A 21785-nucleotide genomic window follows, 5' to 3' on the forward strand; every position below is an offset into this window, starting at 1 on the left:
GAAGCAGAGAGATGAGGGTTGAGAAGCAAAGAGTGGAATATCAAGAGCGCAAGTGAAAGTGAATTCAGAGGATGAACCCTTATATTTCACTTTCGCTCATTTTACACGGGAGCGAGTGAAAACGAATTATATAGCTCATTCACTCTCATTTTCCATCGTTGGTGTGCACTAACGATTTTGGGTTAAATAAAAGTGAATTAAAATTTTCACTTTCCTTTATTTCCTATAGAATAATTTCAAACAATACTTTCGAGTGACTAGAGTTGACCACCGACTGGACTCGGTGACTTGGATTTGAAAGTTGAAACTGGGTGAATCGGTCGGGTGGAGGGTCAGACCTTTCTACACAACGGAGCCCATTTTCGTGGGAAGCAGCAGTTGAAAAAAGGCTAAGAAGAGAGGGAGGGTAGTAACATCAAAATGGTGAATATCTTTTCAAATTGGGCCAATATTAAGGAAATGTGTAAAATGGACTGTGGTCTATGGCGCGGACATGCAATGTGACACGACGGTCGATGGACCGTCTCTCCTGCAGCCTGCGCGAGCTTGTCTCGTGGCTCTCGGCTTCCACGTTGAGAACCAACCAAAGTACCTAACACGATCGCTGTATCGAGTCTTCCGTTTCAAACTCGATGTCTCTCTATCGTCGTACCTCAAGAGTCTCTCTAGTTTTTTTTCCGTTACCAACAGTCCATAACTACCATCACTGTCTTGCAGCCCCGCCTTCCTGAGAAACTTTCATCAGCATTTGCGTCAAAACCCTAATTCGGGGTTCTGTGCTTTTTGTGTCTGCAGTTAAGTGAATACTTCGGTATACAAGTGCAAGCATATTTTTGTCGACGCCTCTTTCCATCACAAGGACATAGGTAAATCAATTACCTTAAATTTCTCAATTGTTACAAATTTCATCGTTCATTATCTCTCTCTCTCTCTCTTTCTCTCCATCTCCCGGAATAATTTATTGTTGGATGTCAAATTGAAAATTGAAACTGTTTAGATAATTTGAGAAGGTTAATACAGTTTTTAGTTTAGAGATACGGGACATCAAATTCAAATGGTGTTTGTGGTTAATCTGTTTCTTTTTGGATGAGGACTTTCTTTGTCTAAACTTAATTCACCTAGTTTTTTTGTTTTTTTAATTAATTTGATTTAATTCAGCTAGTTTCTTTTTTAAGTGCTGTTCAGCTTTTATATTTTCAACTGGCTGAAAGGCCACCTGATGGCACTGGCACCCAAAACACACTCAAAGGTATCATTTTCTAGTCCCTCTTATCACCTGATGGTTTGGTTTCTATATTTGTTTCTCTATAGTTAAAACTTGGTTTTTAACGTCTTTATGCATCAAATATCACAGTTTCTTTCATTTCTATGATGCCCATTCTGATTTAACTGCATGCAGGAAGGAGGAGCTTCCAGAGATAACAAGATACAGTGTAGATGTTGTCCTTCCCGTTTTGTGGACAAGGTTAATGAACTTGCTCTTACTGACCGTCACAAGGAAATTTTGAACCAAACACCTTTTGGGCATTTGATTTCCCTCCCCAAAGTTGTTGTGCAGAGAACATTGATTGATGACCTTCTTGGTAGGTGGAAATTTGTGGAGAGGGCATTTCAACTGGGCAGCAAACTTGTAGCTTTTCTGCCATCCGATGTGGCATTGATTATGGGGTTGAGTATGCGGGGAGGTAATATAGATCATCATATGAATGTGGGGATCTCTGATATACACACAAGGTTGTTTACAACTAAAATTGTAAAGAGAGACATGATTGAAGCTAGGCTGATAGAGGTATCTAAAGGGGAATGCCAGGAGTCTATACATGACACTGTCAAGCTTCTGGTGCTGTATCTATTTTGTGTCTTCCTTTTTCCTTATAGCAATGTCTCACTTCCGTATAAGTATTTTAGGCTTGTAGATAATCTTGAAGGACTGTGTGACTATGCATGGGCAAATGCTGTCCATGAATTTTTGGTAGATAGCATATCTGTTGCGTCTAAAAAAGTTCAGGAAAGAAATTCTGGTGCTCCTGCAAGACCTGTTGGCTACCTTAATGGTTGTGCAATTGTATTAGAGGTAATTTAATTGCTCGTTTCTGATAATTTGTTAGGGATGGTAGCCTTAGTGTACAGCCACTGCTTGTACTAAAATAACCTCTTTTCTATATCTTCCTATGGAATTTTGCAGTACCTATTAGAATTTACTTGCTAGCTCTCACTTTTTTGACAGAGTTGGTTATTTGAACACACTACTAAATGGCTACCGATCTCTAAAAACTTATTTCCACGTATAAAGAGGTGGTATGGCGGGCAAAAACAAAATAAGTATCGGCGGAAAGGGTTCTACAGTCACCATCTCCAAGAACTTAATGACCGGCAGGTATACAAAATTATTCATGTTATTTTAAGCATCAAATAACAAACATGTGATCCTTCATTTCAAAAAATAACAAACATGGGATCCTTAAATTTCTACCAGGTCATTGAGGTACTTGAGCCTGGAGATGGTGAGGAGTCTATGCTACTACCTCTATCATTAGTTTTGGTTTCCAGTCGACCAAACAAGGTAATCTTCTGTGAGCCAGCAAATATTTGATCAGTAAGTTGTCTTCATATTCTAATGTGTTCTTATCTAAATGCCATGTAGAGACTGCCCAATGTTGACCTCAACAAGCGTGTCCGCACGCTTAAAAGACAATTGGAGGCTTGCAGAAAAGGTATTCAAAAAGTAGAGAGGCAATACAAGAGGAAGATAACAACACTAGAGGAAGAAATATCAATCTTGAAGGCTAAAGTGGCAATGGTGTCTCCTGTGGCAGCAGATAATGGGCACTGTCCAGATTCTCTTATGGCAGAAGAAATTCCACAGGTTGGAATTGTAAGTTTCTCTTGTTTCATTAACTTTACTGTCCTCGACTCTGTTGGAAAACCAGAGAAGAGAGTGATTAGCTGAGACTTCAAGGGTCCCCACCTCCCAGATTCTAAATTTTTTGCTACTGTCCTCTCCTCCACTTCCTTTATTCCCTTATTCTCCTACGGTTGTCCGACCTCAACTAACTATCCTGGGAAGGACAGTCGGCCTGTGCCGTTGCCTCCCCTGCTGGCTTTCCTCCAATCCCCTCTTTTTCACCTCGAATTCCTTTTCTGCCTCTGCCCCTTCTCTCATAAACTTGGTAACTTAAGGGTCTATCAGACTCCTTATATTCCTTGTAATATTAAGTATTAAAGTCTTTTGATTTTTTAAGAACTCTAATTGTTAGTTGTCTTCATATTCATGATATTGCATGTCATCTTTACCTGGGTAGCTGCTTTACCTTCATGTTTTTATTTCTATGTTTGCTGGAATGATCCATTCTCAGTGCTCCCTACCCCCTGAAAAAAAGAAAAGATCCTTTCCAAATTATGCATTTTAAATGGAGGTTTTTATTTCTTGTTAACTCCTTATATTCCTTGTAATAGAAGTAATTAAGCTTCTGATTTTTTAAGAACTCTAATTGTTATCTGTCTTCATGTTCATGATACTGCATATGGTATCTACCCAGGTAACCGGTTGACCTTTCATGTTTTTATTTCTATATTTGCTGGAATTACCCATTCTCAGTGCTCCCCCTGGAAAAAACACAGGAAAGAACTGGCCAATTATGCCTTTTAAACGGTGTTTTTTATTTCTTGCTGCTGGTGGTAATTTTATGTTATCACATGACAGGTTCTGGAAGATGAGCTAGCGCTGACTTTACCTGTCGCCCATATCACCACAACAAGAGAGCCGAGCTAAAATCATTTTCTTCTATTCCTTCTAAATCATCAGTTGCACTGCGATCTTGACAGGTTAGTGTAGTGGATCAACATTTCACATGATAGTGATGTTGTAGTTTGACTGCAGCAGTTGTTCAAGGTGGTACTTGTCTTGAAAATTAATTACAAGAATTGATTGTACCTTCCACCTGGTGATTGCGCACGTTACTATTTGCATTGTTCAAACCTGAGTTCTTGACTTTTAAATGTTCTACTACACCTTTTAATGGTCTTATCCTAGAAACGTACGTTCATTAAATTTAGCTGCATATCAAACATCTCATGTATATAATCAAATTTCATATACTCTGAAATTATAACCAGCTTTCTCCCTTATCTACGTGCTTTGAGTTTTGTTGTCTGCCTAGGAGTAACATTCAATTTGTTTTGTTTCTTTTGTCGGTGAATAATTACAGTTCTGCTTTAGTTAACACCACTTCCAATCACATAGATCATTTCACCGAGTAATCTGGAATTTATAGATATTGGGTAACTTATGACCATTATTAGATCCCTATCCTTGTTGTGTTGCAGTCGGCTGCATGAGTCATCATATTGCTGATGCAGGCGAAAATATGTGATGCGGGTACATATTCGGATCCTTGAATCGGATCCGGTGTACATAGTCGGATCCTTAATCGGATCCTTAATCGGATCTATTGTAAGGGTTAGGGTTTGCTTTATTTTGAGCTGCAGCCCGGGCTTGTCGGGGGCGTTGCGTTCGGTTAAAAGACTGTTTAGGTTTTAGAGGAAGTTGTTGAATGATATTTTGAATCTGAGAGAATTTCTCGACGATTTCAGGCAGATTTCGCCTATTCCTCCCGTGATTCACAAGTTGATCTGCCTGCAGGATAATCGCTATCCTGTCCGGCGTCAGTTGGTATCAGAGCTTCAGGCTCGGGACGAAGCTGATCTAGCCAGACGCTGTAGCGAGCAGAAGGGTCGACGAAGACGACGCCGTCGCCATCGCCGTCACCGTTGAGCTACCGCTCAACACTGCTGCCGTCGCCGTTGAGCTACCGCTCAACGTTGCTGCCGAAAACACTCGGGATTCGACCGAGCAGAGCTCGGGACTCGACCGAGCAAGTTACAGAAACAGAGCAGAGGCTCTGGCTTTGCCGGAAAAGAGGGATTCGGCAGGGAAAGGGGTCGGCATCGACGTCGTCACCGCCGGAACTGCCGTGCGACGTTGCCGTCACTGTCGCCGTAGTCGGATCGCCGTCGACGGAGCTCAACGACAGAAAAGGTTCGGTAATTCCGAAAAATCGAGCACCGAAACAGAGGTTCGTGGTGCCGAGAAAGGGGGTTCCGAGACAGGAGACCCTCGTTGCCGGAACGAGCCAGCGTCGCAGGCGGAGACGACAGCCGGAGAGGACCGCCGGAGAGGCCTCGATTTAAAAAATAGAGGGGCTCCGAAATCCCGATTTCGGGAGTTTCTTCGCCGTCGAGGTATTTTAATTCCGGGGAAGTTATATTATTATTTTATTATTATTAAAAAAAAAAAAAAAAAAGTGGACAAATATTGTCTTCCATGGCTGGTGGTCGTGGTCGTAGCTGTAATGCTCAGGCAGTGATATTGGAAGATTTACAGCGGCAAGTCGCGGAGTTAACCCAGCATCTAACGACGCAGGATTCCGGTTCTCGTGAGATGGAAGATCACGATTCCGATGCCAGAGTCGAAAACCCAGATCGCACTCATGCTCGATTCGGGGAACACTGTGGGGATCGACCTGTAGACCTCGGTTTCCGTGTGACGCTACCCGAGTTTTCGGGTACGTTACAAGCCGACGGATTCATTGACTGGTTGCAGGAGATAGAGCGTATCTTTGAATATAAAGAAGTCCCAGATAACGTCAAGGTGAAATTGGTTGCCATGAAACTCAAGGGCAGAGCATCTGCGTGGTGGGAGCAATTGCAGCAATCACGAGACCGGCAGGGCAAGGCCAAACTCACTGATTGGGAGAAGATGAAGAAGAAGATGAAGGGTCAATTCCTTCCTTTCGGTTACACTCAAACCTTGTTTCAGCGACTTCATTTGCTGCGGCAAGGCTCGAGATCAGTGGACGATTACACGGAGGAGTTCTATCAGTTGCTTGCCCGGAATGACTTATCTGAGACAGAAGAGCAGCTGGTGGCACGGTATTTGGGGGGGTTACGACAGCCCCTGCAAGATGTCCTTTGTCTTCACTTGTTGTGGACCGTTTCTGAAGCCTTCCAGCGTGCTTTGGTTGTGGAACAACAGCTGCACCGGCGGCCCATGATCAGAAGCGATCAATGCAGCCCACCAGCTCGTCCTACAGACTCAGTTTCTGCCCCACCACCTACACAAGGTACTTCTACTTCACGTATTCGTTGTTTTCGATGTGGTGAACAGGGCCATAAGGCCACTGAGTGTAGGAACCCTGCGAGTCAGAAGGGCAAAAATCTTCTGATTGAAGAAGAAGTGGTAGATGAACATGCGGAGTTTGGGGAGCCTGTGTATGACGATGATGACGATGGAGATGTGTTGTATGGTGATGGCCATGCGACTCTGGTTGTTTGTCCGCGTCTGTTGACTCCCAAGGTGGATTTAGGGGATGATTGGTTGCGGACCACTATTTTCCACACGACCTGCACAGTCGCCGATAAAGTGTGCACGATGATCATTGACGGTGGCAGTTGTGAGAATATCGTGTCTGAAGAGGCTGTCCAGAAATTGCAGTTGAAGACGGATCGTCATCCCAAATCATACAAGTTGACATGGCTGACTAAAGGCATTGAGGTACTAGTCGATCAGTGCTGTCTCGTATCTTTTTCCATCGGCATGAAATATTTCGATACTGTTTGGTGTGATGTTGCCTCTATGGAAGCGTGTCATGTGTTGTTAGGCCGCCCTTGGCAGTATGATCGCCGTGTTCTTCATGATGGGCGGAAGAATACCTTTTCCTTTAACAACAACGAGAAGAAGATTGTGTTGGCACCACATCAGGCACGACCCACTCCTCCGATGGCTGATCGTACTACCCTGGTTTCACTGTCCAGGGTTTGCGTCGAGCATGGCGACGTCGCGGAGGATCCTCCTCCTGGACTGCCGCCTGAGCATGCGTAGCTGGTCATTCCCGCATGTCATTTGCGGCCTTCTGATGTTTTTCCTGTTCCCCCTTTGTTTCCTTCTTTTCTGGGGTCCGCTACCGCTATATGACCTCGAGGGCGAGTTCTTTCCAACCCGCGGCGACTGATGCAGGCGAAAATATGTGATGCGGGTACATATTCGGATCCTTGAATCGGATCCGGTGTACATAGTCGGATCCTTAATCGGATCTATTGTATTGAACCCGGGTTAGGGTTTGCTTTATTTTGAGCTGCAGCCCGGGCTTGTCGGGGGCGTTGCGTTCGGTTAAAAGACTGTTTAGGTTTTAGAGGAAGTTGTTGAATGATATTTTGAATCTGAGAGAATTTCTCGACGATTTCAGGCAGATTTCGCCTATTCCTCCCGTGATTCGCAAGTTGATCTGCCTGCAGGATAATCGCTATCCTGTCCGGCGTCAATTGCTCTAGGAATTTCTAGCTCATTTTTGTGTCACTCTTCCTCCACTGTTCACTCACCACTTTCTTCCATATCAATTTTGGTGGTCCTTTATTTCTTGTTGGTCATCAATTGCCATGATCAGCACCATTCTTATTAATACACCACGCAGCCTCATTGAACATGCCGCAAAGTTCTTTAATGGTTCTGTTATTTTCTTGTCTTTAAGGTCTATTTTAATTTACAAACTATATTGACTTTTTATGTGTCTTCTTTGTAGCTTTTTGTGTACTCAAACTGGTGTGATTGGATATCTTACAAGTGGAACTGACAGCCTTGGCGGAGCGGATTAGCATAAAAGGTTGATTGTACCAACAATTGTACTTTCAAGCGTTTAAGAAGCGGCAGGTTCTTTTGACTAGACGATGGCCTTTGCATCTCCTTTTCCACCCCAGTTCTCTCTGCCTCAACAGTCACTTCCTATATGGCAAGTATGTTGGTTCAAGCTGTTAAAGGCTCCAGTGATATGCAAACTTTCGTGCAAAACACTTACCTTTTGGCTTGCCAACGTTGGAGTTGGGAGGATAGTTTAGCAATAAGGTGTTATTCTTCTAAGGTTTAGGGTTTTCTGGCTAGATCTTGTTAGCACGGTGTCTCATTCTGCCAGTATGTAACTGGCTCATCTTTTAGACATGGTAATAGGGTTGTACAGATGAATGTTTTCAGTCTTATCTTGTATTTGGTTGGAAGATTTTTTTGAGATAGAAACATTGGTTGAAACCTATTGGTGTATAAACTACTATAGAGATGAACGAGTTAAACTTACTCGACCGTAATCCCTGTCTACTATGATGGATTGATTGCAGAAGTCCATTTTCTCTGTTCTTGTTCCTGTCCACAAAACATTGACTGCAGTGCTACAAAACTAATAGATTTCTTTGTCTGGGACACCCATAGGAATTTTCGGCCTTGTTCTTTCGTCTGTCAAACTCAAATAATAAGATAATTCTTATCAAGCTTTTCTCCTGACTTTTGTCCAAATTAGGTTTCGCTTCCTTTTATCTTGTTTGGCGAATAGATGTCAACAAGTAAGGACTCTTCTCGCATGAAACACAACTACACTATTTCCACATGTACCAATCCCCTACAGCCTATTATTTCCGCTAATACCTATCGTCTACAGCCTACATTTGGCAATGGAAAACATTTTCAGTGGCACACCAAGGGTTTGTTTGAAAGCCCTAGAAAAAAGAAAAAACGAGAATTTAACCATTATTCTTCTAAAAAAAGTTAATAAAAATGAGATAATGATCAAATTCTTTTTTTCACTAACTATTTTGAAAATAATAGTAATCAAATTCTCATTTTCTTTTCTTTTCTATGGAGTTCCAAAACCTTGCCTACACTTCTAAAACAGCATAAATTATAAATCATTCCAAGACAGCTTTAGATGTTTTTGCAAGCAGAGGCAGTCCCATGCCAGAGTCTTCTCTGTTGATTTCACACTGACAACAGTGTTACAGGCAAGATGCTCCAAAATAATCACAAGGTAGATTATTTATGTTTTACTGGACAACAGGACAAGGTTTTTAAAAAAAATTGGGGACGGTGCATGGCTTTGACATGCATATACTGAGACAGTTAACATTTTGAGCTTCCTAACCAAACAAAGAAAAGGTTTGAGCCACTCAAAAGTTGCACTGGAGCATGTTCATTTTCCGCACTTTTTTCCTCTCACGAGTATACTTTAGACTTTTTAAGGAAACTAAATTTCCAGAATTATTGGATCATGACAACATACAACAACCAGAAAAGCTGGGCATAAGAAGAACACTGGTCCTCCATTAAATAAGCTGAAATTTTCACTTAAAATTGTATACCCTCTTTGCTGAGATTAGGGTGTTTGACAAAAGCATTGCTATAGTCATTGGACCGACTCCACCAGGAACAGGAGTGACTGCTGATGCAACCTTTCTGACCTCCTCATAACAGACATCACCAACCAAACGATAACCTCGAGGACAATCATCCTGCCACAAAAAAAATCTATAATAATTTTCTACCAAATAATAACTATTTTCCCTTCAGCCCACAGATACAAAACAAGAGGACGTCCAAATCAACTCCTACCTACTAGCATTCTGTAGCATAAAAATTATTGTGTCAAGCTCAAGCTTTTAACAAATAAACACTGAACAAGACAGTAGACAGTCCAACATAGAGCCAACTTACATCTACAGGGTTGATTCCAACATCTATCACCACAGCACCAGGCTTTATCCAGCTACCTCTCACCAAATTTGCAACTCCAGCAGCAGAGATCACAATATCTGCTTGTTTGGTGATTTGCTCAGGATTTTTGGTGTAGGAGTGCACTATGCTGATTGTAGCATTTTCCCTCTGACAGCACCACTGGTGTTATGAGTGGATAGAAAGAGAAAGAGAAAGATAGTCTATGTTGAACAGAAGTTGATCATCAACAGCTACCAATTGATTATGAAAATGCATTGGTCTCAGAAACTGTGAATTGAGCTAAGAATATTGAACAATTTCACCTGCAATAACAATGCAGCAGGCATTCCGACGATGTTGCTACGACCAACTACTACAGCTCTTTTTCCCTTAATTTCAACACCAGAGCGATGCAACAACTCAATGCATCCTTTCGGGGTACAAGGAACAAATAAGGGCTCCCGACCTTGCATAGAAAGACGACCAATATTGAGTGGATGAAATCCATCAACATCTTTATGAATGCTGACAGCATTCAAGATTTTCTCCTCATTTAGGTGCTAAAACAAAAGCAGAAAAGACAAAGTCAACACTTAGTCCACCATACCTAAGACATAAACAACACCAACAAAGAAATATCCATCACCTAAATTTTACAAATCTTATTTTAGAGGCTAAACTCATGACCTACAGGCATTTTACTGTTATGCAACATGACTTTCTTAAGAATATTCGTGAATCGAACTGCTGAAAATTCTAAATAAAGAAAATGAATGAAAACAAGTTTGAAACCCTTGAGAACTAAAAATGTTCCTGCTTCTGGTGGTTAGAATTGGACTGGCAAAACTATCTCAAAGTATGCAGTCTTTTACATATCAGCTCACTATCACATACAACATCCTAGAGAAAGGGATGATGTAATGAAGAAGAGTATTAATGCAAATTTAGTGAGTTTATTCTGAACCTCATGGGCTCAGAATTTCATGGATCACATACAACATCCTACAGAATGATATGCAACTCTATATGAAGAAAAGCATAAATGCAAATTTAGAGACTTTCCTCTGACCCTCACGGGCTCAGGAGTTCATTGATCCATATATTTTAAAAATTAAGAGACCCAAGTAATCCAAATTAACAGGCCAAATATTTGCTATATTCGAATGAAATGCAGCTCTGAAGGTAACTATATCTTAACGAAGCCAAAACATAATTTCTTACAGTTGAAAGGGGCAAGAAAATGACTTATAACCATTAAGCCTTTGATAAATGAGCTATGTCCATCAACACAACAAAATCTGTATACCCGTGGTAGAGGCAGCTGGACAAGGATGCCATGAACTGATGGATCGTCATTAAATTTTGATATATGCTTCATCAAATCTTCCTCTGTACAGTCATCCGATAACGTAGCTTCATAAGATGTAATCCCTACATCTGCACAAGCTTTTTTCTTGTTGCGGACATAAGTTTGGGAATCCTTCCTCGATCCAACAAGAACGACTGCCAGACCAGGAACTTTACCAATTGTGTCATTCATTCTCGATATTTCCCCACTTATTTCCTCTCTGATTTGCTTTGCAATTGATTTCCCATCAATCACCCTAGCGTGAGTATCTGTTGTCAATGAAACTGTACCAATACATTGGTGAGAGAAAATCGGTAAGATGTAATTTCAAACTGAATGAGAACTTCTAATTCAAAACGTTATGAAATGAATGACATATGAGGAAATGGATTTGCAGTCAACGACAGCGATTCTGCCGAAGGCACTGCGATACTTTTAAGATTCGTACGAAAAAAGGAACGCCATTTGGAGGAAGAAAAAGTGTCAAGCGAAGACATTTTCTCTCCACGACGAAAAATAGGAGGGAGAAGAATGTTCAAAGATTCGGTGGGTAATACCTTGCACTGTCGCTGGTGATTTTAAGCGTCTAGCAGTGGAGTTTGAATTTATGGAACCGAAGGAAAACGAACGACGCATATGAAAAGGATCATTGCGAGACCTCTGAAACGGCAGAAGGCGAGCCATGGCTGCGGAAGAGGAATCAGAGCAGATTGTCGACGACATGGATGAATTACGATTTTGTTAAGATCGGTATATTCCGGCGACAGAGCCAGCAAGAGCACGGAGAAGTTTAGGGTTTTCGAGGGGTTTTAAGGGCGCCAAACTTCTCTTCCAAAAGATTATTCCTTTTTGCCGGGAAAAATATCCAAAACACCCTTCTAAAATCTTTATATGGAAAAAACCAATTTGCCCAATTAAAAACCTCCATCCACCCATCTTTCTTAGGCTAAGAAGGGTCTAGTCGGACTTGATTTAAATATTTTGAAATCGAGTTTGAGCTTCAATCCTAAAATTGTAATAGATCTCGAGCCCAATAATTTTAATCCAGTTCAAACTCCAATCTATATTTAAAACTTTGCATAAAATAGTGTCAAATAAATTGTGTATAAAATTATGCATATATTTTACATAAAATTGGGCATAACCTCTGTATATCTATATATAAAAGTTGTATACAATTATGCATAAACTTTATTCAATAACCAAACACAAAAACATTCATTTGAAAAGCAACGCTAGTTTTGTCCATTTGTAATCAATCATATCATTCTCATTTAGGACTAGAAAACCAAATCATCGAGACAGAGATAAAGTTTAAGAAAAATAGTTTTGGATGACTTAATCGCATGCCTATTTTTCGTTTTTTCTTCGGAGCATGGATTCATACAACAATAGTTCTAAAACACTACCAATATGTTCTTTTGAAAAACTTGAGTGGAGTTAATATTAAGAGAGTGCATCAAACAATAAGAGGAGCTACAAATTGTAGTTGCATCCAACATCATGCAATTCTTTACCAATTTGTACCTCAAACAAGTTCATAAAATTTTCCAGTCTTCCAAAAAACAAGTGATAATGTTGAACCAAGTAACAAGGTGTAAGCATATTAACTCCACTGCATGTACTAAATAAGTAAAGGCAAAAGCCTTTTTTTTTTATCTTTCTGGAGTAGGATAGATTTTTGAAATACCCCTCCTACTTAGGGGGAAAGGGGAAATGTTTCCATTTAAAAAAACATTTCTACAATATATTATAAGAACATAAACTACGAGAAGCAACAAATTTGGTGTTCTAATGGAGTTTCTTGTGGCACATGACATACTATGCACACCATACAATGATATGAACCAGATTCTTCACTATTGTTACGATAACAAGGTTATGATAATATTTATAATAAAAAAAATTGCACGTACGAGTTCGCACACTGCGCGGGATGGAGCGTCAAGGGGAAGGGGGGGAGTTCTGTGTGGCGACGGCGATGGTGGTTGAGTAGAGCGGACGGTAACGAGGGCGGCAGGCGACAATGACGGTGACGATAGAAGCATTGGGGAGGGGGAGATGAGAGACAGAGACATAAAAGAGGGAGAAAAAGTTGCGAGAGGGGCTCGACGGTGATAAGGATCGGCAACGACAGAAGGGGGGAGGAAGAAATTGAAGATTGAGAGTAAGAAATGAAAGAGGAAGAATGAAAAATAAGAAGACAAAATCGATCTTCCCTCCCAAATCCCCATGTTCACTCAATCGCCGCCTGCTGAACTCCGACTTTCCCTATTCCTCCTAATTCCCGAGAAGTCGAGAACGAAAGAAGAAGAGTCGAAATCTCGAACTCGAAGAGTTAAAGACACCTCTCACCTCCGCGCTTGGGCCCTCGTTAAGTTAAAGAGCTGACTCACAAGCTTTCGAACCGAACCATGGTTCAGTCGAGCTTGACTCGTTAACTTAAATCAGTTTGATCTGGATCTCGAATTCAGTTCAAGATCCAAATAAACCAAATCGAACCGAGTCAAGCTCAAACTGTTCGTAAACCAGCTCAGTTCGATGCCACCCCTACCAAGAGGGAGGCGCTTCCGTGTGTCCCCACACCACAGGCAAGGGTGAGCCATCCCCAGCCTGCCATTACCGGTGGTAGAGGCCAAGCCATGAAAACTCATGATAGGCTGGAAATCAAACTCTTGTCTCTCTCCTTACTTTTCAACCTCATCCCTGCCTCACCGATTCAATAAATGCAGGGAGGGCCGAGGGAGAGGAGAGGCGGCCTTAATCAACTGACAATCAAACTCGATTAATCCCAACCTGATCATTTCACCCAGTCAATTTGGAATGGCAATTCTACTTAAATTCTAGGTCTGTCTGAATGATTCTGTGGTTCACATTCTACACTGCTAGTACATAGGCCTGTCTGATGAACAAGATGGAATTTCAATTTCATACAAATGAACCAATGTTATTAAACATGTAATATTGTATATCATATAGGTAACTAAAGATCAGGTCTTTTGCTAGTAAAGAGCCATAATTTTTTGTTTTTCTGCTTTCAACTTTCAATGGATGAGAGTGTGAGAAGCTCGAGAGTCTTTATCAGCCCTTCCTCATAGGTTTAAGTTCAATTCTGTCCTTTTTTTTCGTATTTGCTCGCATAGATTGGGAAGGTTGAAACCAGCAATGTTTGCCTATTTTCCATCTTCTCTCTATTTTAATGGGTTTTGGACAGTGTTGTAGTTGGTTCTGGAATTCAGTAAACTAATTGAAGTGCAAAACCACCACGAAATCGAGAGCCGAGACACTACCCACAGCTTTTTATTTCTCTTTTCGTTTCATTGTTCTGCCACACCTGGTCAACATTAAGTAGCACATGGCACCCACAATTCAACAATTTCCTGCTCGAGACCTAACTCATCCTCAAAATGTTACAAACTTTTATCTACAGACAACCACAAGAATTTTCTCTAGATGAAACACAGAATCTAATCTTTAGTTGAGACAGGTTAAGTGAGCAAGGGCATCAGAAAAACCACATTGCACCAAGTTTATCATGTGTACTACCCATTTCTTTTTTTGGCAACAACATGGAGTTTATCCTTGGACTGACTCAGTTTAACTCTTGCATGCACCGCATCTGTATTCACCTCCCTGTTGCTTTCGTATCACAACTTCAAAAGACTGCCTGTCGACTAGCTATCCTCATTCCATTCACTCGTTGGTATCTCCCCTGAATCAACAATTTTGACCTTTTTTCTTGGTTTTCCATTATAAGTTCCTGCTCCACCTTCAATTGCATAAACAGTGTCCATGCCTTGAACAACCTTGCCAAAGGCAACATGCTCGCCATCCAGCCTAGACAACCATAAATTAGACGAGCACATCAAAATGATTCAATTTATATACAGCAACAACTGTTCTGTACTTGGGAAAGAAGCTTACCAGCTAGCCTTCACAGTGGTAATAAAAAATTGTGATCCATTGGAATCAGGTCCTGTGTTAACCATGGAGACAAGACCTGAAAAGAGTAGGATAGGCTGAGAAGTCTCAGTTGGCCTCACACAACTAACAGCATCAAACATGGCTTTTCGACAACATGATAAAAAGTCTCATCTCAACTAAATGCTCGGAATCACTTGTACCACGCTTCTATAGCATATCTGAAGCAACATTATAGAAGTGCAGAGAAGAAAATATTTCCCGAAGAAATGACATTTCCAAGGAAATGTGCTACAGTATAGTTGCGCAGCTTATTAGTTCAGAAGTAGATTCTAGCAGCAGTCCCTGTAAAGCCTTGCATTATTTAGTTTATTATGAAAATAAACAAAAGTATCATGACGGATAAAAATTTGTCTCCCACAAGAGGTCAATTTCTTATTCAGATTGTATGATAATTTATGCAAATAGACAAATAATTGTGAACTTCTTCTTTACAAAGACTTCATCAACTTGAACTACAAATGGCAGAAAGTCATTCCAACCATGACATTCCCTTTGGAATCAGTTTCTTAGATGGCATTAGAGGAGAAGCGAAGGGCACAAGAAATGACATTCAACAGAGAACTGTTTATATAAATGATGGAGAGGGTGGCACCATGACTGCAGACATGACATTCAGGGAAAACATTTAGAATTTTCAAGATCTGCACAAAATTCAGAAATGGTCAAACTCTAAAAACATACAGTTGCGGGGAGGACAGGATTGAAAAATCGACCTCATTGTGAGGTGGGCTGGAGATGGATCCTACGATGAGGTTGCAAGGTGAGAGTAGATTTGAAAAATGAACTCTATCTCGGGGCAGGATGGGGCGGGGCAGGGCAAGGCAGGATGGGAGAGGACAAGGTTGCTGGTTGGGGTTGCAAGGTGGGGTTGGGTTTTTCACAACCCGGCCTGAACCACCTTGATGTCATTCCTAGTCTTGTAAGTACAGCAGATAGCCTTAAACGAAGAAAAATGTTCAAGGACTGGCCTTTATGCCTTCTAGAAAAAAAATGGCAGAACACTCATAAAAGGATCTCTCTGACAATAAAAAATAGTGAATATAATCCTTGGTGCTATTTTTCTAGGACAAAAAAAAAGTCTTGCAAAGAAATAATGCTGGTTTTGTCAGGCATATTGAACCACAGATGGCATGCAAAGGTGGCGAGTAGAATAAATCTTTGAAGCCCAAGGATGTAAATATCTTCCTTCCACCAAACCAAGGACTCCCAAAAGGCAACAAATTGAAAATGAACAAGTACCTGCATGTGAATGTTTAATTTTGAAATTCTCATCAGGAAAGGTACCACCATATATTGATTCATTTCCTCGCCCATCTCCAAAAATGATGTCTCCACCTTGTATTACAAACCCAGCTATTATGCGATGAAATGGTGTTCCCTTGTAGTGTAAGTTCTTCCCATTGAGGCTCTTCCCCATTTCCCCTACAAATTTGAAAGCCAAATTCAGATGCTAATATAACTGGATTTCTACATTGTACAAGGGAAACCTAAAGTGCAAGAGGTTTCACATAAGAATAAAAATAGCAACAATGACATTTATTACAATAAAAACAATAATAAATAATAATAAATTTTAGATGCTCAGGAGTACCTGTGCAAAGTGCCCTAAAGTTTTCTGCAAAACCAAAGGAAACTTGTCAGACAATCAAGAGGGCCCAATAACTCACACTTGAGTAAAATTATCCAAGCAACGCTACAGATCAATTAAACATGCTAAGGCAAGGACTCTCATATGCAGTTAACAAAAATAAGTTGTGTTTATTGTCATTGTTTTAGACAAGTAAATTGGAAATCGCACCATTCTATCGTGGTTACAGACTTCACATTAGGTCTTCCAAAAACTTTATATGGACTATTATAAGAAAATATTCAGGATGTGAGAAAAAAAAAATTGTCATTCGCAAAGCTTATGAAAAAGTTCAAGACGAGACAACAAGTATAGGACTTTTATTTTGATTTCTCCTTTTTTAGATAGTTTCAGTTTCTTCCTTCAATATTTTAAGTAACTCACGTTATTTTATTCAAAAAATTCTTACACATTTCCTGCACTACTATTTTTTCAACTATATTTACCACTATGATTCATATTCTGTTCCTGTTTTTGTTTCTCATGCAAGAAGTTAAGAATATCTTTCCGCTAGGATATACATTCTTCCAGAATTTCAACAGACAGACGGGTAAAGGCCTTAAGCTCAGAGATGAGCCAACCCATTAGTACTTAATGCACGGTCAGGTAAATCCAATTGCAATATCAGTTTTTGGGAAGATTTAGATCCTTCTTTCAAAATGCTACTTTTTAAGTTTTGTTCAAAAAATTGGAACGAAGTTGGAATTTTAGCAAGTCCTACCTTCAGATTTCACATAACATCTCTCTTTTCCAATGCCTCTCACTTAAAAGCTCTTAGGATATTAGAACAGGGATAAGCAAAAGAGATATTAGTTTCAGAGTATGGAATAGTTTCATGCAAGAAAAGCAATACAGACAATATGAGAAATTAAAGATGGGACATTCCTTGAGAAAATTTTATTCCATTGAATCTCAGCAACAAAGAATTGCAGCAATTAAGAGTTACTAAGTAAATGAAATCAAAGATAACAAACCACGTGATGTGAACATACCGACAGTTTTTGGTACCACGTTGCCATATAGTCCGATAACAATTTTACCTGCAGAATTTCATCTTTAATAACAAAAAATGGTAATTTTATTTTTAATGTTGATTACACATGCACGCTACACCCATTTACCCAATGAAACTTGAACCCAATACCTCACTAAAGGCCGTTGAGCCAAAAGGCCAATACACACAAAAAGGGGAATAACAGAACACATGTAGGAAATGCAAAAGAAACATTATGAACAATAGAAATTCACGAGATTGATTTATCAAGATGGAACACAATTTTTTTTAAAAAAAAAGATGGAACATAAGTTCATAAAGGAAAAGCCTCAATTTATTTTTTCCTTGGGAAAAGAGTGAAATCAAGTATTCATCACAATATTATCACCAGGCCATGTAAAGCAAAGTGAGACTTGTCTTGGGACCCTAGAATGAAATTCCCCTTTATGATTAAAATAATTTCCCTTTATGACTTGTATTTCACCGATTTCCTTTTCAATGTATCTGTTCTTTGCTTTCCTCGTAATATAATTTTTTTTTTAACTCCGTGCTCCTTATTAAGCTGCCTTAATGAATCCTTATTTCCTGATCTTCAAAAAAAAAGATCCGAAACAGCAATATGAACTTAGTATAATATTAATAGGAAAAAATCAAAAATAAAAAATAAACAAAAAAACATTCTGAAAAAACATTCTATAGAATACTCTGTTCAAACATTCTGGAGAACTAGATGCATGTTTATATAAGAAAGCATACTTCGCAACACAAAATCTATTTTCCATCTGACACATTGAGATCTCATGCCAATTGACAGAGACGGGAATAAGAATCATTAGGATAAACAACAAGGACACTCCCACAAGTTAATAATTAATGTCAACCAAATCCATAGTTCAGTGAACCCATAATCCACTACATGTGAGCCCATACATAACTCAAGAAGGGAAACTAAAATAGAGATCGTAAATATTGGCAAAAGTACCAGATTTAGTCAACAGCCTAGACTTTAAACTCTTAAATGATTTGTGTCATGTAAAAGATATTAAAAAAATTACCACCAAACTTTTCGATCCAATAGACTTGCATTCCTACAACGGTTCTAAAAAGTGCTTGAGTCCAGTTTACAGGATATCAGTGTGGTATATATGCCCAAAATCATTAGGCTTCCATTACTTCCTACAAATCCCTACTAACTTTACAATTGCAAGATTCGCAAAGTGGATCCTCAACTTTTCAGCAACCTTTTTCACTTCATTGCTAAGACAATACTATCTAACAACTGCCATCCTTAGACAGTAATCAATTAGACCCAAAGAGGCTATCATGTTTTTAATTTTTTGTTGCCAAAAGATTGAGTTCATCTTTGAGACTTTGGACTGACCTATTTTTTAAGTAATAGAGGACAAGACAGAGCAAGATCCATCAAAAGTTTCAAGAACCAACAGTACATAGAGCTTTTTGAGAGCTATTTTAATTCCTACTTTTGTCCCTTTGCCAAGGAATAGCTAACCCAGGAGTCTGGCCCTCATAGAAAAGTCCAATTATCTTTCAGCTATTCACTGCCTCATGCATAAGTGGAAGCTGGATCCAAATGAAACAGGTTTATGGTAAAGATGTGACTAGAGAAATCCATGGAAAATCAATTTTCATGAAAGTTTGGCTTGATTTCTCCTATATTCTAAATTTTTTGGACAGTGAGAATTTTGTGCATGTATAAGTTCAAAACAAAGATAGTAGCATGGTTGTCAAAGTCAACAACCTACATTACGACATCAGTTTTTCTAAACTTATATTCAGTGCTGCTTGCTCTTCTCTAGTTAATACGAGAAAGTTATATTAGTTCAACTCTTTCTTACAGTAACTAGAGGTTTTGACGCTCAGCTAAGATGAGCTATATTTGATCAACTCCTGATTCATTCATAACTAGAGCAAGTAAAAGGAAGTCCATTAGAAACATTGCATACCTTGTCCAGCTTTGGTTGAAAAGATCGATTATTTACAGAAATATACATATTATGCAAGATTTTTCAAACATTATCTAACTACAACTCCATCAGGTGCAATCCCAAGAGAAACATTTACCATCAATAATTTGCCAGTCATTTCCACACGGTCAATAACAAATGAACAATGAGAGAAGATAACTCTAGAAAAGAATAATCAAATAGCAGTTCAGGAAATATTACATGAAGAATAAATTTGAGAAATGAACAAAAGTGAAATTTCATGATTATAGTCATTTCATCTAAAAAAACAAAAATGAAGTCGGGAGAGAACTTGTTACCAGCGCGCTGTCCATCAATATCAACTTCTAAGTAAACCCTGTGAGTAATTTCTGGAACTACCTCCACCTCAATTTCATCCTAAAGGCAAAAGAATAATTTAGAAACATTCTGGAACAATTGACAACGAAACATAGAAAATCGCAAGTAAAAATTGAGGTTATGACATTAAAAGACACTACGTAAAAATGCTCATAGAATGACAAAAATGCATGGCCATGGCCCGAAGAGTTTCAAAATTTAACGCTATATCACCACTCTCAGAACTTTTCAGATTCTACAAACTCTTGTTTTAATCTTCCACGCCACAAGGCTTATGATTCGTAATGACAGCGACCATCAAAAGGAACAACAGATAAAGAATCCCACTTCAAATTACAGAAAGAATATAAAGAAATAAAGTTTCAATTGTTATAAAAGAAGATTCCAATACTCGGATTTAGGAGAAAATAAAACACAAACGTGGTAAGAGTCAATAAGTGGAATAGAAAGATCCAAATCATTAGGCGCTCCCATGTCGGACAATCTGCATCAGCTTTGCAAGAAAGTAATGTCATTGGTCACATTCTTATTCCTCACAGATTTAAATAAAGGACAAAATTTCTACGGGAAGAAACCCGTAATAACGAAGGTATCACATATTGGAAATCCGTCCAAATTCTAAAACAAGCAGAATGCCTGAGTAGAGATTCACAAATTATTCTTTTGGGGGCGAACTCAGTTTCATTCGAAAATATTCAATATGCCCAGAATTATGACCAATTCCCTGGGATAAATGAAAGAGTAAAAACGTTATCATCGAATTAGATCTCCAGGAGACAGCCTGAAAATATCCGGGAAAAAAAACAAAAAAGTAAAAGGTAAACGAGAAGGAAAATAAAAGAGAATACGCCAAGAAAAACAAACCCTGTGAGAGATGGAGAGCGCGAGGATAACGACGAGAAAGACGAAGAAGAGAAGCAGTATTTTCTGCTGCATTGTAGCAGCTTCCAGATTCTAGTCGTCGACGCTCTCAATTTCATCTAATCCGATCGATCCGCGCCTCTTCCTCTGGTCATTCTCTTTCTTCGCCCCCGTCTGTCTCTCACTTGGAGCAAAGCTCGAGAATGAGCTGATCTGATCCCGCAACGGCGTCGTCACTCGTCGCTGAACCGATTTCTCATGTCAATTGACATTGCACGGGGAAGACCCGGTCTGAGCGGTACAGTCTTCCGACTTCCGAGAACCGTTATCTAGTCAATGGCGAGTCGGCGGCCTTTATGTGGTCTTACAAATGTTCAATTAACTTGGTTTGATTAGACCCTGAAAATAATGGGCCCGCACCACATTTTTATGTATGCATCATTCATCATGATCAATATACCCATCATCATTCCTAAGCCAGAATTTAATTCAACAAGGTTTAGACCTCATAATAATCATAATTCGATAAGGTTTAGACCCTATCGTCTTGTATTTCAAAGAATCACAATTCTTTTAAAAATCCTAATCGGCTCTCTCCAATGTTATAAGAAGTGTCTCAAAGGGTGGGCTAAATGAGGCATTTGATCAAACAAGTGCAACCCCGAAAGGTGCGTAAGGCATCAAAACTCAAAAGGAATTGAACTCCGGAAGAACATTCCTTTCCAAAACCTGGAAGAGACCTCAAATCAAGTTTGAATTCACTTGAATCCAACTCATGCAAATTCTCTGTATTCGTCTGTAGCTTTCCAGGACAATCGACGTTGTCTATGTTAAAAATAACCTGTGGTTCCCTTTTCCTTTTCCTTTTCCTACATCAAACCAAAGAGTAATCACCTTTGAACGTTCAACCAGCCTAGACATCCTTCCCCTTTTAATGGCTTTACTTAGGCCGGATTTGACTCGTCTCATGTATTCAACTCCTGCAATTCGTGGCCTCCATCTGACTCCGCTTCCAGAGTTGGTTCCCTTTGGATCTTCTCTCCAAATATAGATTTATAAAGCTGTAGCGACCACGCCACAAGTTTGATGAGGATTTAAGCTTTTCAACATGAGGAAAA

The 21785-nt window shown here is 39.6% G+C and overlaps 4 protein-coding genes across 7 annotated transcripts; 2 read left to right on the forward strand and 2 right to left on the reverse strand.

The window, feature by feature from the left end:
- The first annotated feature begins 523 nt into the window (after nucleotides 1-523).
- On the forward strand, nucleotides 524-8158 carry LOC137946293 (protein MAIN-LIKE 2-like). 4 transcript variants are annotated; one of them, XM_068792531.1, is made up of 9 exons: nucleotides 524-866; nucleotides 1186-1249; nucleotides 1400-1465; nucleotides 1559-2074; nucleotides 2228-2377; nucleotides 2477-2563; nucleotides 2645-2875; nucleotides 3704-3825; nucleotides 7578-8158. In XM_068792531.1, exons 2-8 carry the CDS (start codon nucleotides 1220-1222, stop codon nucleotides 3770-3772), a joined length of 1149 nt encoding a protein of 382 aa, XP_068648632.1. In that variant the 5' UTR covers nucleotides 524-866; nucleotides 1186-1219; the 3' UTR covers nucleotides 3773-3825; nucleotides 7578-8158. The 4 variants fall into 4 exon arrangements, with proteins under 4 accessions (XP_068648632.1, XP_068648630.1, XP_068648629.1 ...); XM_068792529.1 differs by having other exon boundaries at nucleotides 1176-1249; nucleotides 1400-2074; XM_068792528.1 differs by having other exon boundaries at nucleotides 1400-2074.
- Nucleotides 5324-6880, forward strand: LOC137946840 (uncharacterized). Its single transcript, XM_068793132.1, has one exon. The coding sequence runs from the start codon at nucleotides 5324-5326 to the stop codon at nucleotides 6878-6880; it is 1557 nt and encodes a 518-aa protein (XP_068649233.1).
- An 882-nt stretch (nucleotides 8159-9040) lies between the features above and the next one.
- On the reverse strand, nucleotides 9041-11713 carry LOC137945824 (bifunctional protein FolD 4, chloroplastic-like). Its single transcript, XM_068791870.1, has 5 exons — nucleotides 11435-11713; nucleotides 10836-11161; nucleotides 9853-10089; nucleotides 9530-9697; nucleotides 9041-9327 (listed from the first exon to the last, which is right to left on the reverse strand). The coding sequence occupies exons 1-5, from the start codon at nucleotides 11598-11600 to the stop codon at nucleotides 9160-9162; spliced, it is 1065 nt and encodes a 354-aa protein (XP_068647971.1). The 5' UTR covers nucleotides 11601-11713; the 3' UTR covers nucleotides 9041-9159.
- Nucleotides 11714-14147: 2434 nt separating this feature from the next.
- Nucleotides 14148-20974, reverse strand: LOC137945900 (peptidyl-prolyl cis-trans isomerase CYP21-1-like). Its single transcript, XM_068791975.1, has 7 exons — nucleotides 20671-20974; nucleotides 19767-19845; nucleotides 17481-17528; nucleotides 16453-16476; nucleotides 16101-16283; nucleotides 14802-14877; nucleotides 14148-14714 (listed from the first exon to the last, which is right to left on the reverse strand). The coding sequence occupies exons 1-7, from the start codon at nucleotides 20740-20742 to the stop codon at nucleotides 14552-14554; spliced, it is 645 nt and encodes a 214-aa protein (XP_068648076.1). The 5' UTR covers nucleotides 20743-20974; the 3' UTR covers nucleotides 14148-14551.
- Nucleotides 20975-21785: the final 811 nt, after the last annotated feature.

This window comes from Aristolochia californica, unplaced genomic scaffold (genome assembly GCF_029961685.1).
Source record: "Aristolochia californica isolate CCGP_79_NKW_82.1479 unplaced genomic scaffold, dmAriCali1.0.hap1 SCAF_12, whole genome shotgun sequence".
Taxonomy (NCBI): domain Eukaryota; kingdom Viridiplantae; phylum Streptophyta; class Magnoliopsida; order Piperales; family Aristolochiaceae; genus Aristolochia; species Aristolochia californica.

Excerpts from the sequence above, each read along its gene's own strand:
- LOC137945900 (XM_068791975.1), bottom strand. The coding sequence starts at position 20,742 with ATGCAGCAGAAAATACTGCTTCTCTTCTTCGTCTTTCTCGTCGTTATC. Across the intron at positions 16,477-17,480 it reads CGTGGTACCAAAAACTGTCG|AAAACTTTAGGGCACTTTGC; the intron begins GTATGTTCACAT and ends TTGGTTTTGCAG. Across the intron at positions 16,284-16,452 it reads CTTTAGGGCACTTTGCACAG|GGGAAATGGGGAAGAGCCTC; the intron begins GTACTCCTGAGC and ends TCAAATTTGTAG.
- LOC137945824 (XM_068791870.1), bottom strand. The coding sequence starts at position 11,600 with ATGTCGTCGACAATCTGCTCTGATTCCTCTTCCGCAGCCATGGCTCGC. Across the intron at positions 10,090-10,835 it reads TCCAGCTGCCTCTACCACGG|CACCTAAATGAGGAGAAAAT; the intron begins GTATACAGATTT and ends CTTTTGTTTTAG. Across the intron at positions 9,328-9,529 it reads TTGGAATCAACCCTGTAGAT|GATGATTGTCCTCGAGGTTA; the intron begins GTAAGTTGGCTC and ends TTTTTGTGGCAG.
- LOC137946840 (XM_068793132.1), top strand. The coding sequence starts at position 5,324 with ATGGCTGGTGGTCGTGGTCGTAGCTGTAATGCTCAGGCAGTGATATTG.
- LOC137946293 (XM_068792529.1), top strand. The coding sequence starts at position 1,220 with ATGGCACTGGCACCCAAAACACACTCAAAG. Across the intron at positions 2,075-2,227 it reads GTTGTGCAATTGTATTAGAG|AGTTGGTTATTTGAACACAC; the intron begins GTAATTTAATTG and ends CTTTTTTGACAG. Across the intron at positions 2,564-2,644 it reads TTTCCAGTCGACCAAACAAG|AGACTGCCCAATGTTGACCT; the intron begins GTAATCTTCTGT and ends AATGCCATGTAG.